Source organism: Protopterus annectens, chromosome 12.part0, assembly GCF_019279795.1.
Source record: "Protopterus annectens isolate FY-2018-M chromosome 12.part0, PAN1.0, whole genome shotgun sequence".
NCBI classification, from domain to species: domain Eukaryota; kingdom Metazoa; phylum Chordata; order Ceratodontiformes; family Protopteridae; genus Protopterus; species Protopterus annectens.
Genome location: NC_056746.1, coordinates 166,210,208 through 166,224,914, shown reverse-complemented (window position 1 = coordinate 166,224,914; position 14,707 = coordinate 166,210,208). Strand labels below are relative to the sequence as shown.

The window sequence follows — 14,707 nt, the reverse complement described above, 5'->3', positions numbered from 1 at the left end:
CAAAAAATATATATATATATATATATATATATATATATATATAGTACCAGAAGGAACAACTGGTAGGCCTGCCTGAGGGATCTGGGTCTGAACAACCTGAAAGGCCTTGGAAAATAGTCTGAGAGAAGGTCTCCCAGGGTGGATTAGGGTCTTTTGAAATGTGCTTCTCCTTTTACTTCCTTTTTAAAAGGATTGGAGGGAGAAGACGTGGGCCAAGATCAGATGTTATAGTGGAGGACAAGGCTGAAGTAGAGGCAGAGCCCTCCAAAGCCATGAGCTGTGGTTCCCCCTCACCATCAGGCTCGGATGGTTGAAAAACTTAGTGGACGTACTCTGAATATCCGCAGAGCCAGCTTACATTTCGGTTTGTGGTTGCTGCACAATACAGATGTCCGGAGTGATCCTGGGCTGATAATCGCCTCTAGGATCTCACCGGACAGCTGAGGCACAGGTTCTTCCTAGGCAGCTTCTCAGAGGGGCCTGCTCCACCTCCCATACAGGACGCCAAATGAAGACACTGATTTTCTAAAAGTTTTAAAGCCACCAAACAGCTTCTAAGGGTTTTTGGAAAAAATGATTGGCAGATGTTCCAGGCTTTGTAATCATGAACCTCCCCTAGAGAAAATAAGCACTGCTCGTGTGTGTCCTTATATGGGATTTGCCTACCACAAGCACACTTTCCCTTAGAAGACATGTACGTCTGAAAAAAGGGAACGAAACAAAGAAAATTCCCACAAGGGTACTTATCTGAATGTGGACAGCCAGAAGACAATCATCGAAAATCGGATGGCCGATGTAGAGCAAATACTGGATGAACTGGTGGTGAGATGTCTGAATCTTGCTGAGGCAGAAAAGTTCAGAGTTGGGTACATGCAGACATCACAGATATAGCCAACGCCAGTTTATGGCCCCTGCATGCAACAGCACATGTATCCCTGCTTCTAAAACTTTGGTATACTGGCCAGATGTCCAGTGCTGCAGGCAGCAATTCCCTAAGGTTATGAATACTGCAACATGAGAATAGAAGCACATCCGAGATTTACACCGCCTGGTGGCTAGCCCCTGCCATGGTGGTAGTCCCACACCACGCACTCACATGCACACATACCTATAGCCAGTTTAGATGGTCAAATCGACCTACCTCATGTCTTTAGAATGTGGGAGGAAACTCAGGTGAACACAGGAAGGACATACAGACTGACATACAGACTCCAACACAGAAGGCACCCCAGCAGAGAATCGAATTGGGAAACCTCTTGCTGTGAGGTGACAGTACTATCTGCTGGGCCACTGCACCCCCCCCCCCCCCATTATCAACACCAATTAATGTTGTCCTGTTTTATCTAGTAGGTCCTGCAACTGCTGTCTAAATGCATCCTTTCCTCACTTTCATAACCCTGCTGTGGGCCACTGGCTGAGATTACGAATCCTGCCCTATCCTTACACTGAAGTCCAACTGCCAATGAGTCTGGCAATTATTTTGATGAGGTCCCTTAATGCCTTCTAAAGCCTTTTAGATTGCTTGCTTTCACCTTGTTCAATTGTCCCCATAGCAATATATTCAATGCCTGTACTTCTCATTCCAGCTTCTTCCTTAATCTCATACATGATGCACTGACTGGACGTTCTTAAAATCTTTAATTCACACTACTCTTCTTCAACATGTGCTGCCCAGAGGACAGATTTCATTACTTAAACTACTTACAGGGTTCTATTTATTGATATTCCTAACTGGTGTCTGCATGACTGTTTAAAATCCAATAGGGTCTATATGCAATTTTTTCCCTTATTTCTTATTTTAATATAGGTTCAAAGGCTAGTACCAGGCTAACTGCTCTTGGGTCACTAAGCCTAGCCAATTATCCCATTTGAGAATCAAACCTTGCGTTTGCAAGGCAAACGCCATAATCATTATGACAACTCCCACTCCATAACCAATTTTTGAAATGTATAATCATAAAAGCATAAGCCAAAGCATTTAACAACAACTGCAAACTGTAGTGGTTGGTGAAGTCAAATGAAGTAGCTATAGCCATTTCCTGTCCTCCTCTTCCTTTATCTTTTCCCTCTTCTCAGACTCTTACTTGGATTATGAAAGGAGCTCCTAACAGATCCCTGTATTGGTTCCTCACTAGAACAGTCAGTCAACCTACTAGTGTTATAGGTCTTCACCTAGAACAAGTAGCCAGAATGAAACTTCAGCACTCTGGAGAAATGTGAACAGGACTGTTCCTTCCCCTTGCAGTACATTCAGCTCTCATGTTGGGTCCTGCCCAATAATCAGAGGACTACTAGCACACAAAGATACTGCATATATTTATGTCCTAAAGATATGAAAGTTCCTAAAAAGAATATCATGATCAAGACCCAAACCTTTCTAAGCAGCAAGAAAAACCATAGGATATAAGGCTGGGTATGTCTTCTTAACCTGGAGTAGCATGAAGCTTGAGTGTCCCAAGTGTGGGAGCTAGAAATCTAACTCAAACATTGAGACACTGCTCTCACAGAAGAGACCAGCTGTTTGTGGTGGTCTCCATTTAAGAGGTCCATCCATTTACGAGCACCACTACTATTCACAAAGGAGTGCCATGGAATACTTAACATCTACCCAGTCAAACAGCAGCTTACCTAATAAATGACATCAGGAATGCAGCACTGTTCTGACACTATGAGGAGATGTCGGTGTTAAAAGTATAAATTCAAGAAATGCGATGGCTACCTTTTACTTACTCACTACTGAGCTGCTCACAGCTCATTTGTTTACAATTGAACAATCATCTATATATTCAGTGAGAGACACCTGAATACAGAGACACTGTCTGAAAATATACCTTCTTTGAATTTTTGTGACAGAGGCAGAATATTTACAGCCAGATAGAGTGGGGCACAGCCTCACCAGGTAGCTATTGGAGAAGTTTGCTTGCCTCGTGCAAAAAACACTAGGATTGCTGCCGATTATGAATATACTGTGATTTCAGCCATTGGCAGTGAGTTGATGAAATTCAAGCAAATGGTGCTCAACTTAATAAAGTAAACCCAAAAGAATAGACTATAATACACAGTGCTTTACGCCAGTAATTGGCATAAAAAGAAATTGTTTGCAAAGACGTCTGCAATACATTTTATAACTGGACACAACAACAGTGTCATGCTTTGCTATTACAAAAGCATTCATTTGCACTTAAAGACTGTAAAGTACCAGAACTGAATCTCTATTTTCAAATCAAGAAACAGGGCAATGAAACTTTCATCCGGGTCAGAAACTTGCTCACTCTTGAACAGTATGCAAGTGAAGGTTGGGAGGAATCAAACCAGGTCTACAAGTAAATCTCTTCTGTAACTGCTTAATTTACTCATTTTGCTACACTGCCAGATAATTTCTGGAAAATACAAAAGTCTGAATTACCTGCAGTTCATAATTTAACAGTTTTTTATCTGCACTTTCAAGACAATGATCTAAAGATAGTGAATCAGATAGGTCATTCAAAATGATTAGGATAAATATTAGCTAAAAATGTCTTCAAGCAGAACTTTGAGATTTTTATATCTAATAAACATGTTTAAAAAACCTTGCTTTCACTTACTGAAGACATTACAAACACATTCTAAAAAATTAACCAATGCATTTTATTCTAAAAATTTAACAGTGATGGTTTAGCAGAAGGACCAACAATTACTGATGCCTAAAATCATCACAAATGTTAGTGATACAATAAGGTGGTCATTTAGTAATGCCAAGTCACAGTCCTTTATCTGGCACATGGTATCAGGATACAAAATAATTTATCGACCAGTTGTTTTATCTAGATTCTCTCTCTCCAGATGTCAGTAACAAAAAATAAAGCTAATTAAGTACCACCAAACTTGATACGTACTCGACAGAAAAACACCAGATCCACAAGTTTTCCCAAAGACATCACCATGTTAACACAAGGCTTTTCAGATTAGGAAACGGACTGCACTTGACATCTGTATGCTGACCCCCTACACCACAGCAAGCCAATCATTATCAGATTAAATCAGACACAGAGCCTCATACCTTGAGTCGGACGCTGTTGGCAGTGGAAGAGCAGTACATGTTTTTGTAGTGAGACTGCATGTGACATATAAGCAAATCGTAGACTCGGCTGGCATGACTAGCAGGCAGACTGAACAACTTTATCTAGGAAATAAGCAAAAGAGATGATCCTACAAAAAATATTTAACATTGAGAGAGAAGAATGCAATCCAAAATTAAAGAAGTCCTTATCAACAATTAATTGTCATACTAGAGCAGTTTGACTGTAGATGCTTACTGGATGCACTACAGACCTGAAAGTTATGAACTTAAAGTAACAAACATATCTGCAAGAAAATAAAGTTATGTACTTACTATAATGATAAATCTGTGCTGCCCGTCTCCATCTGGTTCCACATGTGGGTTATCGAATTTGACTCAGATCGGACAACAGCCAAATAAATAAGACCTCTAACCTGCTGGGATCCCTCTAACTTACACAAAATCCCCCACTTCTCCACTGACCCCCCACCTCAGATTTAGTTTGCTCCATCTAAAACAAGCTCTAAACTATAATACTCCTAAAAAGAAAGGAGGACCAATGACTCCAAGAAAATGGAGATTGACTCTCTCACCCAATCATCTCAGACGAGGAAGTATGCTAAATAAACAAAGGTGGGGGGGGGGTAGGAATGGAGGGAAAGTTAAACCAGATGGAGAAAGACAACATGGATCTATTGTTATGCTAAGTACATCTTCTCCGTCTGGCTTCAACCTGTGGTACAGGGACCTCAGTCGCATAAACATCCTTGGAAGGAACTAATGAATGATATTTTGTGGCATGGTAGACCCAAATCAAGCCCTGGATCTAGGCTAAATACTCAGCTTGTAATGAGGAAAAGGAGTGATGGCCCACCCAAGTAGCTGCTGGACCAACCTCATCCAAGGACATTCTGGAAAAGAAAGCCGTAGAAGTACCCACAGCTGGCAGAATGCCCTTTAGGTTCGCCAGAATAAGCGAAAAAAATACAGTCTGATAGCCATTTAGTTGAAGTCACTTTCGACAGGAGTCTGCTCAATCTCAGTCTTGAAAAGGAAGCAAATAACTGACTGCATTTTCTAAAGGTCTTTGTCCTGTACATATACAATCTCAATTGTCTATGCACATCCAAACAATGCAGAAAGTAATCACCCTCATTTGAAAAATTGAGAAAAAAAACATGGTAAAGTGAATGAAGCTATTGAGATTACTCTTTGAAGCCAATTTAGGCAGAAGAGAGGGATTTGTATGGACAGAAACTGTCATTACGGACCACCAAATAGGGAGGAGAGGAATCAAGAGCTTGCAACTCTGAAACCCACCTAGCTGAAGTAAAAGACAAAGAATGATGCCTTCCAAGACAATAACTTCAAGCCTGAAGTCAAAGTTTTCAGAGGAAGGCCTGCAAGGACTTGCAATACAAAAGGTAAATCTCAGGGAGGGACCAGATCCCAATGGGAGTATGCCACAAAAATGCACCTTTAAGAAAGTCCACCTTGAGAGCAACCGAGGGAACATTATCCCTGCTAGCACAAAAGTTAGAAATGGCTATCAACTGTACCTTAATCATAGAAAAAAAGAGCCCGAATGAACTCAGCAAGAAAATCCAGAACAGACTCTAAAGGAGTGGAAAAGGCATCAAATCCGTAAGATTCTGCCACAACGTAAAATGGCTCCATTTGCTGGAATACACCTTCCTAGAAGGAAACTTTTGAGATGAAGATAAGATATGTACGACACTATCAGACAACTTGTGAATTCTGAGCATGAGGGGAACTGCAGAAACCATGTGGCTAGCTTGACAGACTGTAGACAGAGGATCCAGACACACTGGATGAGAAATGAGATGCACAATGAGATCTAGAACCCAAGGGGGGTACTGCAGAAGAGGCCACAGGAAGGGGAACCACAAACCCCACAGGACAAGCACAGAAGGGGGCTAAGAGAATCACTATCACTCTGCAATGAGCTGCCTTCTGGAAAAACTTTACATTTAGAGAAACTGGGAGATGAGCATACAGGAGCCATGCATATTGCAAAGCATCTCTAGGTGACTGCTGCTGAAGGAGGACCAAGGCATAATAGCTGCTGTACTTGGTGCTGAAGGGGAGGCCAAGAGGTCGCAACACGCAATTGTTTCAGCGCCAGAAGATCAGAGCTGCTACTCTCAGATTTAGACCATTTGTGACGAAGCAGAATGTTCCCACTCAAGCTGTCAGTCAGAATGTTAGACTTCCCTGGGATGTGTGTTGCAACCACAAGCCACTGACATGAGATTGCCCACTGTCAAACACTTATGGCCTTCCAACAAAGAAGATAAGAATGTGTTCCCCCTTGCTTGTTGAGCACAGCTCCTCGTGGTGTCCTGCAGAGTGATACAGGCAACAGAGAGACCCAAGAGAGACTTTTCCAGATGTAAGTATTTTCTCTCTTTTTTTTTTTGCTCTGACTGCCTTTTCCCACCTAAAAAGCGAGTTTCTAACTGCTCTGTGCTTTTAAAAGTTTCAATTGCATTGCCTTACTGCATTTTACAGTTTTTGCACTTGTTTTTTATTATTTTAAGTTGTTTTTTGTATTTTATAACTGTTGTAGGCTACACACTAAAGTGTGCTAGCCTGTTTATAGCATTTACAGTGTTTTCTGTGTGTTTTTCTGCTATTCTCTGAAAAAAAAAAAAAAAAATCTCTTTTCCCACCTTTGCTGAACTAGATTAGTCCAGATTTCAGGCTTTGCTGAATTCTGGACTGTGGTATAGCTTCCTGTGCTGCCCATATCCTTACTTGGATAGGAGGAAGCTTCTCTGTTTACCAGTGAGAGTGGGGAGTTTTGAGCAGCCTATCCCTGGAGGAGTGGTCTCAGCCCTGAAACTAGTAGCTTATTGGCCGTTTTGGGTCAAATCTCTTTCAGTTTCCCTGCTTTAAAACCCACATTTGTGTGGTTTTGCACCAGTATACAACTCTGTAGTGTCCTGCAGAGTGATACAGGCAACAGAGTGACCCAAGAGAGATTTTTCCAGATTTAAGTATTTTTTCTCTGTTTTTTGCTCCGACTGTCTTTTCCAGCCTAAAAAGCTAGTTTCTAACTGTTCCGTGCTATTAAAAGTTTAAATTGCATTGCCTTACTGCATTGTACAGTTTTTGTGCTTGTTTTTTATTATTTTAAGTTGTTTTTGTATTGTATAACTGTTGTAGGCTACACACTAAAGTGAGCTAGCCTGTTTATATCATTTACAGTGTTTTCTGTGTGTTTTTCTGCTATTCTCTGAAAAAAAAATTCTCTTTTTCCCTTAGAACTGATCTAAATCTCAAAGTAAGCACTCTAATTTCATCCTAAAGCCCTGCACTTGCTCTTATAAGTAATTTTATAAGTAAACACTAATAAACTAAAGCACTACACCCTCTTATACCCCTTTTAAGTACTTAGCTCCTTATTGGTCCTTTCTGATCAGTCAAAAAGTAGTTCCTTATACTATTCTGGCATGTCCAAAAGTCAGTTTCGGGTTTACTCTCCAGTCCAGCTGGTGAATCTGGGAATCTTGAGGCAATGTTACAACTGCTTATGTACACAGACCACCCTCTCCTCCTCCCTACAAGCTCAAATATATGTGAGAGATGCAACTATATAGCCAAACTGGAGGATGAGCTCTCAACCCAGTAGTGGCTCAAGTCAGTCAGGAGGAGAAGGGAACCACACACACCACAATTCCAGTCTCACATAGACCTACCGCATTAGCAAACCAAACACAAACACACAAAAACATACTCGGAGGCTCTAAATAAAAATCCGCCTAAGCAGCAGAGACCTCCAAAGCAGACATCCAAGCAACCCCCACCCCACAACAATACCCACGTATCACATAGTTCACAAAGTCAGTGTGCCACACAGTCACAGCCCTTAAAGCTAAACAACACACCTAATGCACTTGTAATAGGTGACTCTACTGTCAGACACACTGACGTCCCACTCACCAGACTGAACAAGGAGAAGGTCACTGTAAGCTGCCTGTCGGGTGCCAGGATCCGCCACATAACGCATGCACTCAGGTCACTCCAAAGCAAGTACAAATACGACTCGGTCATTGTCCATGCTGGTGTGAATGACCTGAGACGTACCTCCCTGGACTACATGAAAAGAGACAGAGGAGCTTGCTGATCATGTAGCCCAGGCCAGTATGACCCTGACTGAGTAGCATCTTGCCCTCACCAAAAATGATACCACAGTATAAAGACAAAATGATCAATTTAAACAACTGGCTAAAGTATTGGTGTCATTTAAAGGGGATCCAGCATCTGTCAGCCTGGGATGACATGCTTGACAAGCCACGTTGTTTCGCTAGGGATGGCTTGCACCTGTCACCCCTGTCCTTTCAAATATTGGCCAAGGCTCTTGCCACCCCCACAGTGTCTTTTTTTAGGCAAGGCTCATAAGACAAACCCACCTCCATAAACAACACAATGAAAAAAAAAACTAAGGGTAATGCTGCACAACGCCAGAAGTCTAAACCTCAAGATGCACGTACTCGAGGCTCTCCTCAGTATGGAGAATATCGATATTTGTGCAGTAACAGAAACCTGGTTCAAGGTTCCAGAGAGCACCCCAGCACTACCAGTTTATACTTCATACCATGCTTTTCGGCCCCAAAACTCGAACCGAACGACAAAAGGAGGGGGGAGTATCCATATTCATCAAAGATACCCACACCTCCAGGTTAGTGGCACTGCACGAAGCATCGGAGACCATCCATGTGCAACAGTGGGCAAAACTGCCTTTCAGTTTGTAGCCTGCTACAGACCACCCTCCCAAACTCAGGAACCCCACTCGGCTTTCCTGAGAACACAGGAGAATATGAAGGTCTCTCCAAACACCATTATATTGGGCGACTTCAACTACCCAAACATTGACTGGGAAAACTACTCAAGCTCCAACACCCTCATCCAACAGTTCCGAGAATTTATAAATTCAAATGCTATGGAACAACTGGTCACCACCCCCACAAGAGGGGAAAATATATTGGACCTGGTCATCACAAACATGGGGACTATGTTCTACACCAGAGGTATACCCCTCATTGGTAAGGTCAGACCATAAATTAATCTTATTGGACATCCATATCTCGTCCCCACCCCCAGCCAAGGAAACCACGGTGAAGAACTTCTCAAAAGCAAACTTCACACTTCTCAAAACAGAGGTGGAATCCTTCAAAGACACTGGGCCAGTGGAAAATACGGCTCAAATTGCAGAATCCTTTACAAACGCACTGTATGGACACCTACAGGAATGCATGGATCGTGCTATCCCAAATAAAACCAAGACTCACTCCTCCAAAGGCAGGAGACCTGTCTGGTGGACCCCGGCCATAAATAAGCTATACAACAGAAGGAGGAAGCTACTACATGATAGAGCAAAATCCCAAAAAGGGAAGGCATCTCTGATCAATACTAGCAAGAAACTACGATCCCTCATAAAATCATCTAAGGCCAGCTTCGAAAGAAAAATTGCACAAGACACTAAAAATAATGACACGGCCTTCTTTAGTTATGTCAGGAACCTGGGTGGCAACTCCCAGATATGCTCTGAGTTGGTGCAAAATGACAAAAAATACACTGAACCCACAGACATTGCCAACATCCTGGCAGACAGGTTCAGTGCAAATTCCAAAAGAGCAAATGTCTATCCCAACAGAGTGTAGCCTCCCTGACATCACAGATGAACAGGTGAGAGCTGCCCTCTCCAAAGCAAAAAACACAGCATCAATGGGACCAGACAGTGTCCCGGGCTGCGTCTTACACGAGCTCTAAGAAGAACTTAACCCTCACATAAAGTCACTGTTCAATCTCAGCCTTACTACAGGATATGTACACAAGGAATAGCTTACAGCAACAGTGGTCCCGCTCCACAAAGGTGGTGCCACAATGGACCCTGGAAACTATCGCTCTATAAGCCTGACTAGCCTGGTCTGCAAAGCTATGGAGCGTATCATCATGGAACTCAAACAAAGACATTGGGAACCTCCAGACACTGGATCCTACCCAATTCGGCTTTGTGAAGGGCAGATCTTGCCTCTTGAACCTGGTTGACTTCTTTAAAACAGTTACCAAGGCCATAGACGAAGGGAAGGTAGTCCACACAGCCTACCTGGACCTCGCAAAATCCTTCGACACAATACCCCACTCGGGCATCATAAATAAGCTCACCAGCTTAAATATCAACCCCTATGTCACAAGATGGGTTGCAAACTGGCTCAGGGATAGAACCCACATGGTCAGAATTGCAGGTGCCATGTCAGACTCTAAACCAGTTACAACTGGCGTCCCACAAGGCTCAGTCCTGGGACCTCTCTTGTTCGGTATATATTTCTCTGAGGTACAGGCTAACACGGGAGTAGTATGGCTGACCAAGTTCGCAGATGACTGCAAACTGGGTGCCATAATCTACTCTCCGGCGGACACAAGCATCCTCCAAAAGCGTCTCACAGAGACGGATAACTGGTGCCAGAGCCATGGCCTAAAGCTAAATGCTAAAAAATGCATAGTCATCCCCTTTGGGAAAAACAAAGTGCCCACATATAACCACATAGGTGGTAATCCATTAAGTACGGAAGAAGTAATTAGGGATTTGGGGATCCAAGTAGACAGTAATCTCTCCTTTGACAATCACGTTGCCAAAGTGGTTAGAAAGACCTTCTATATAGCCCACCTCATCACGAAAGGTTTCACATCTAGATCAAGACAGGTCATTGTGCCCCTCTACTCATCAGGCCCATTAATTGAATACAATGCCCCATTTGGGATGTTCCTTACCCGGCACCAGCAGCAACTGGAAAGACCCCAAAAGTACTCCACCAAGAGGATCAAGGGACTCAAACAGATGCCCTATGCAGTTCGGCTAAAGAAACTCCAGCTCTACTCAGTTGCTTACCGCCTACTCAGAGGCGATCTGTGCGTGACGTATAAAGCCATGTCCATCCCAGAATTAATGAACATGCTCCACCTCATGAAATCCAAATCCCTTAGAGCTACACACTCCAGGGACTTAAACCTCAGCACAGAAATAAATAGGACATGCTGGAGGGACAGATTCATATCCCAGAGACTCCCCTCACTCTGGAACAAAATCCAAGTCCAGGTTAGGCAGAGCCCCTCACTGACCCTCAAGAGAAATCTTGACGAGTGGATGGGAGATCATAAGTTTACCCCTGGGATCTCTTCTGTGTCCCTGCTAGACAGAGGCACAGTAAACTAACCTTAAAAGGGCTATCTTCTGTGAACTACTATTCAAAGGCACCGTCTACTAACCTAAAAGGGTGGCGAAAGCCAAACACACTCTGGCTAGGCTTATAAATGCCCTAGGGCAGATAGCCTAGTATCAACCCATGAACCTATGAATACCAGACAATAGACAATGTCCTTCTGTACTGAAATCACACCACTGGGGAGGACGTCCTGAAAGACATGCAATGCAAGGAGGACCTCCCTCATCTTCACTGATGTGGATGTTGGCCTCCAATAATGACTAGGACCCTTCAACCATTCACTTTGAAATGCTCCTCCACCCAAGAAGCAAGACATCTGTGTTGACCATGGGGACAGGAAGGGAAAGAACAAATGGTCTGCCATTGGTCACTAAGGTGGACTAACAATATCAAATCTGACTGTGACAGACTGTTGTCAATCTTACCACAAAGTCCACTGGATGAGTCAAGAATAACCACTGTACCACAAGGGTCCATTGCAGGGCCCTTAGATAGTACCTTGCTAGAAAGACCGACCCTACTGAATCTGCCATGGGGCCTAGGAGTTTCAAGATCGCATGAGCTGGAGGTACTGACACTGCCCGAGAGCAATGGCTGATCACTCTGGAGACTGACAGCCTGGAAACTGACTGAACATGTTGTATACTCGACTTTAGATAACCGACTAGAATCCCTACCTGGTCACAACTGGAATAAGGTGTCTCTGGTCATTAAAAGTAATGCTGTCGTGGGACAGTGAGAAGCCAATCATCCAGGTAAGAGAAGACCTCGAAACCCTGCAGATGGAGCTAGGTTGTGACCACTGCCATGAATGTGGTGAGCACCCAGGGGATGGTGGTTAGACAGAATGCAGGGCTCTGAACTGATCATCCCCCATCCAGAAGCATAAAAACTTCCTGGAGCACCTCTCTATCTTGATATGATGATATGTATCTTTGAGATCTACTGAGCACATCCAGTCATCCTTCCTCAAAAGAAGCAGGATAGACTGTACAGTGACCACTGGCAACTTGGCCAGCTTCACAAAAGGATTCATCTTAGTTAAATCCAAAAAGACCTGAAGTCCTTGCTCTTCCCCTGGCACCAAAAAGAACCTTGAATAGACCTCCAGATATTTGTTAGTCTGTTGGAACCTCTTGGATAACTTGATTTACAAGCAGCTTCTAAATCTCTAGCACAGCCTGTCATTTCTGAGGGGGTGGAGCATCTTGTAGACATTTGCAATGAAACCTTGGCATTTATAACAAGGGAATGGTATAACCTGTGGATATAACAACACCCATATGTCTGAGGTAATGTCCTCCCAAGCTTCTGGGTGAAGAGCCAAGTGACCCCTGAATGCCTCCAGAGCAGAACAGTTGGGCAACCCTTCAGGGTCACAAAAAAGGGCCCACTTGAGAAGGCTTTATGGAAGGCTTAATTCTGCGGACCACCCCTACCCTATGGGTGGCACCCATTATGGTTCCCTTGGCCATGGAAGGAACTCTCTGAAAGAGCATCCTGAGTAGACTGCTGCGACTTTCTAAAAAAGACATTGGCTTCCCTTCTGATTCCTCGAAAAGGTTCAGAGATGGGTAACAAAACACACTTGGCTAGAGTGAAAGCATCTTCCCTTATTGCTCACTCCTAATGAATATTCTTAATTTTTGGCCCAAACAAGGAGCAGCCATCAAATGGGGCACTACTAAAGGAAGCCTTGAAGCAATCCACAAAGTCACATAGTTTCATTCAAGCTTGGCGACACATGGCAATGTCAAAGTCAGCCACTAGGGATCCTCCAACAGCTGCATTCAAAATAAGCCTCATGGAAATGTTAGTGATTGACAGCATGGTAGACAATGGAGTCTCCAGTGTCTTCTGAATCTCTGGAGCCTGCTGCATCTTAACATTTTTCAACACTTCAAGTACCAGATCCTGCTGGAGTCTAGTCAAGTGTGATAAACAGTTAATTGCCCTCAAGGCAAATGTCGATGGAGCCCAAGATCACTTCCTTCAATAGTCTGAAGCCCGAGATTCTCTGGTTGGGGATAAACTGAGGAACTCTCCCCGGATATTTCCTTTTTGGGTGGTAGCCTCCACCACAATCAAACCCACAGTCGTAATCTTACTTCAATGTGGTCAGTTCTTGTGGGGAGCAAGGATTTTGTCAGGATTCTTAGGAACAGGCTCTACCAAGTTGGGTTCCTTCCTTGCCCTCTAAGACACTAGGTCTATGAGCACACCTGGAGGGAGAACCACCTAAGGCATGGATGGTACACACCAAAGGCCTCAAAAAATACTGACTCCTCCAGAGAGAGGGTTTCAGTGGTCCAGCTCCCACACTGGTGGTGAAGTTTCAAGAGGCTGCCAAAACGGGTGCCATCACACAGGGACTCAGGAGACCTCTCTCATTCCTCGAGGTCAGTATTCTCAATCAGGAACACCTTTGGAAAGTTAAAGAGCATCCTCTTACACCATCTTTTACCTGTGACCTCCTGCTCCAGCAACAATGAAGGAAAGAGTGATGAGGCAGGAAAGGGGTTTGAGGCATCGAAGCTCTGCCAGGGGAAGAGGACGGGAGACCAACCAGCATAGGCTGTCTAGAGCAGACCGATACCTGATTGCAGGCCCAGATGTGAAAGGGGGATGGAACACCAGCTAGGGAAACCTCGACCATCTCCTTAAAGGAGAACATCCTCTCCACGATGTCAAAGTCAGAAGCAGACTCTGGCCTCCCGAAGCTGATGATTCCAGTACCCAAATATACTTGAAACATGCTCAGGTTCACGGCAACTACACTTTACTCTGAACTAGAGACTGCAGCCAAGCTGTTGAATGCAGAAGCTTCGACTGGGAGGCACGAACCCCAAAGCTGGGATCATCAGCCCTGACCTGGAAATGCCAGCCTTGAAGTCATGGTCTTGAGGTTTGGAAGGCTCCGAACTAGTCAGTCGGCGGGAACAAGGAAGGACCCAAAACACAGGACACCCAAGCCATCAGATCCAGCACAGAGGGTGGGAATAAAGCAAGTCCTGAGAATCTCTGATCCAATGGGGCAGAGGAAGGAAACCAATAAGATTGAGCAGAAGTTCTGGGAACAGGCTCTGGACCTCAAGGGATAAGACCTAACTGCATTTGGGTCTACAAAAAGGACCATCAACTGCTCCAAGTCAGAAGCTTTGAAAGTGCTTACCGATCTCAATGACCAAGTGGATGAAGCCACAGATCGAGGCTTGGAGGGTTGTTTGGATGATGAGGATCCCATCTGCCAGATATGAGCCAGGGAGACCCATAATTGAGGTGGAGAAGGAGAGGACTCTGTGGAGAAGGAGAGGACTCTGGTGACATCTCCAGTGCAGTGGATGGAAAGAACCTACCTGACCTGATGGAGCTCCTTTGACCAAGAAGGGACTGGGAAGACTGAGTGCCAGAGATGGAG

The 14,707-nt window shown here is 44.0% G+C and overlaps 1 protein-coding gene across 5 annotated transcripts in view; it reads right to left on the bottom strand.

The window, feature by feature from the left end:
* TSC2 (TSC complex subunit 2) overlaps positions 1-14,707 on the bottom strand; it is a 3,048,576-nt gene that overhangs the window by 2,102,212 nt on the left and 931,657 nt on the right. For all 5 annotated transcript variants that reach the window (XM_044089186.1, XM_044089187.1, XM_044089190.1 and 2 more), the window contains exon 17: positions 4,040-4,162. In XM_044089186.1, the coding sequence (XP_043945121.1) occupies positions 4,040-4,162 (123 nt within the window). The remainder of the gene's footprint in view (positions 1-4,039; positions 4,163-14,707) is intronic.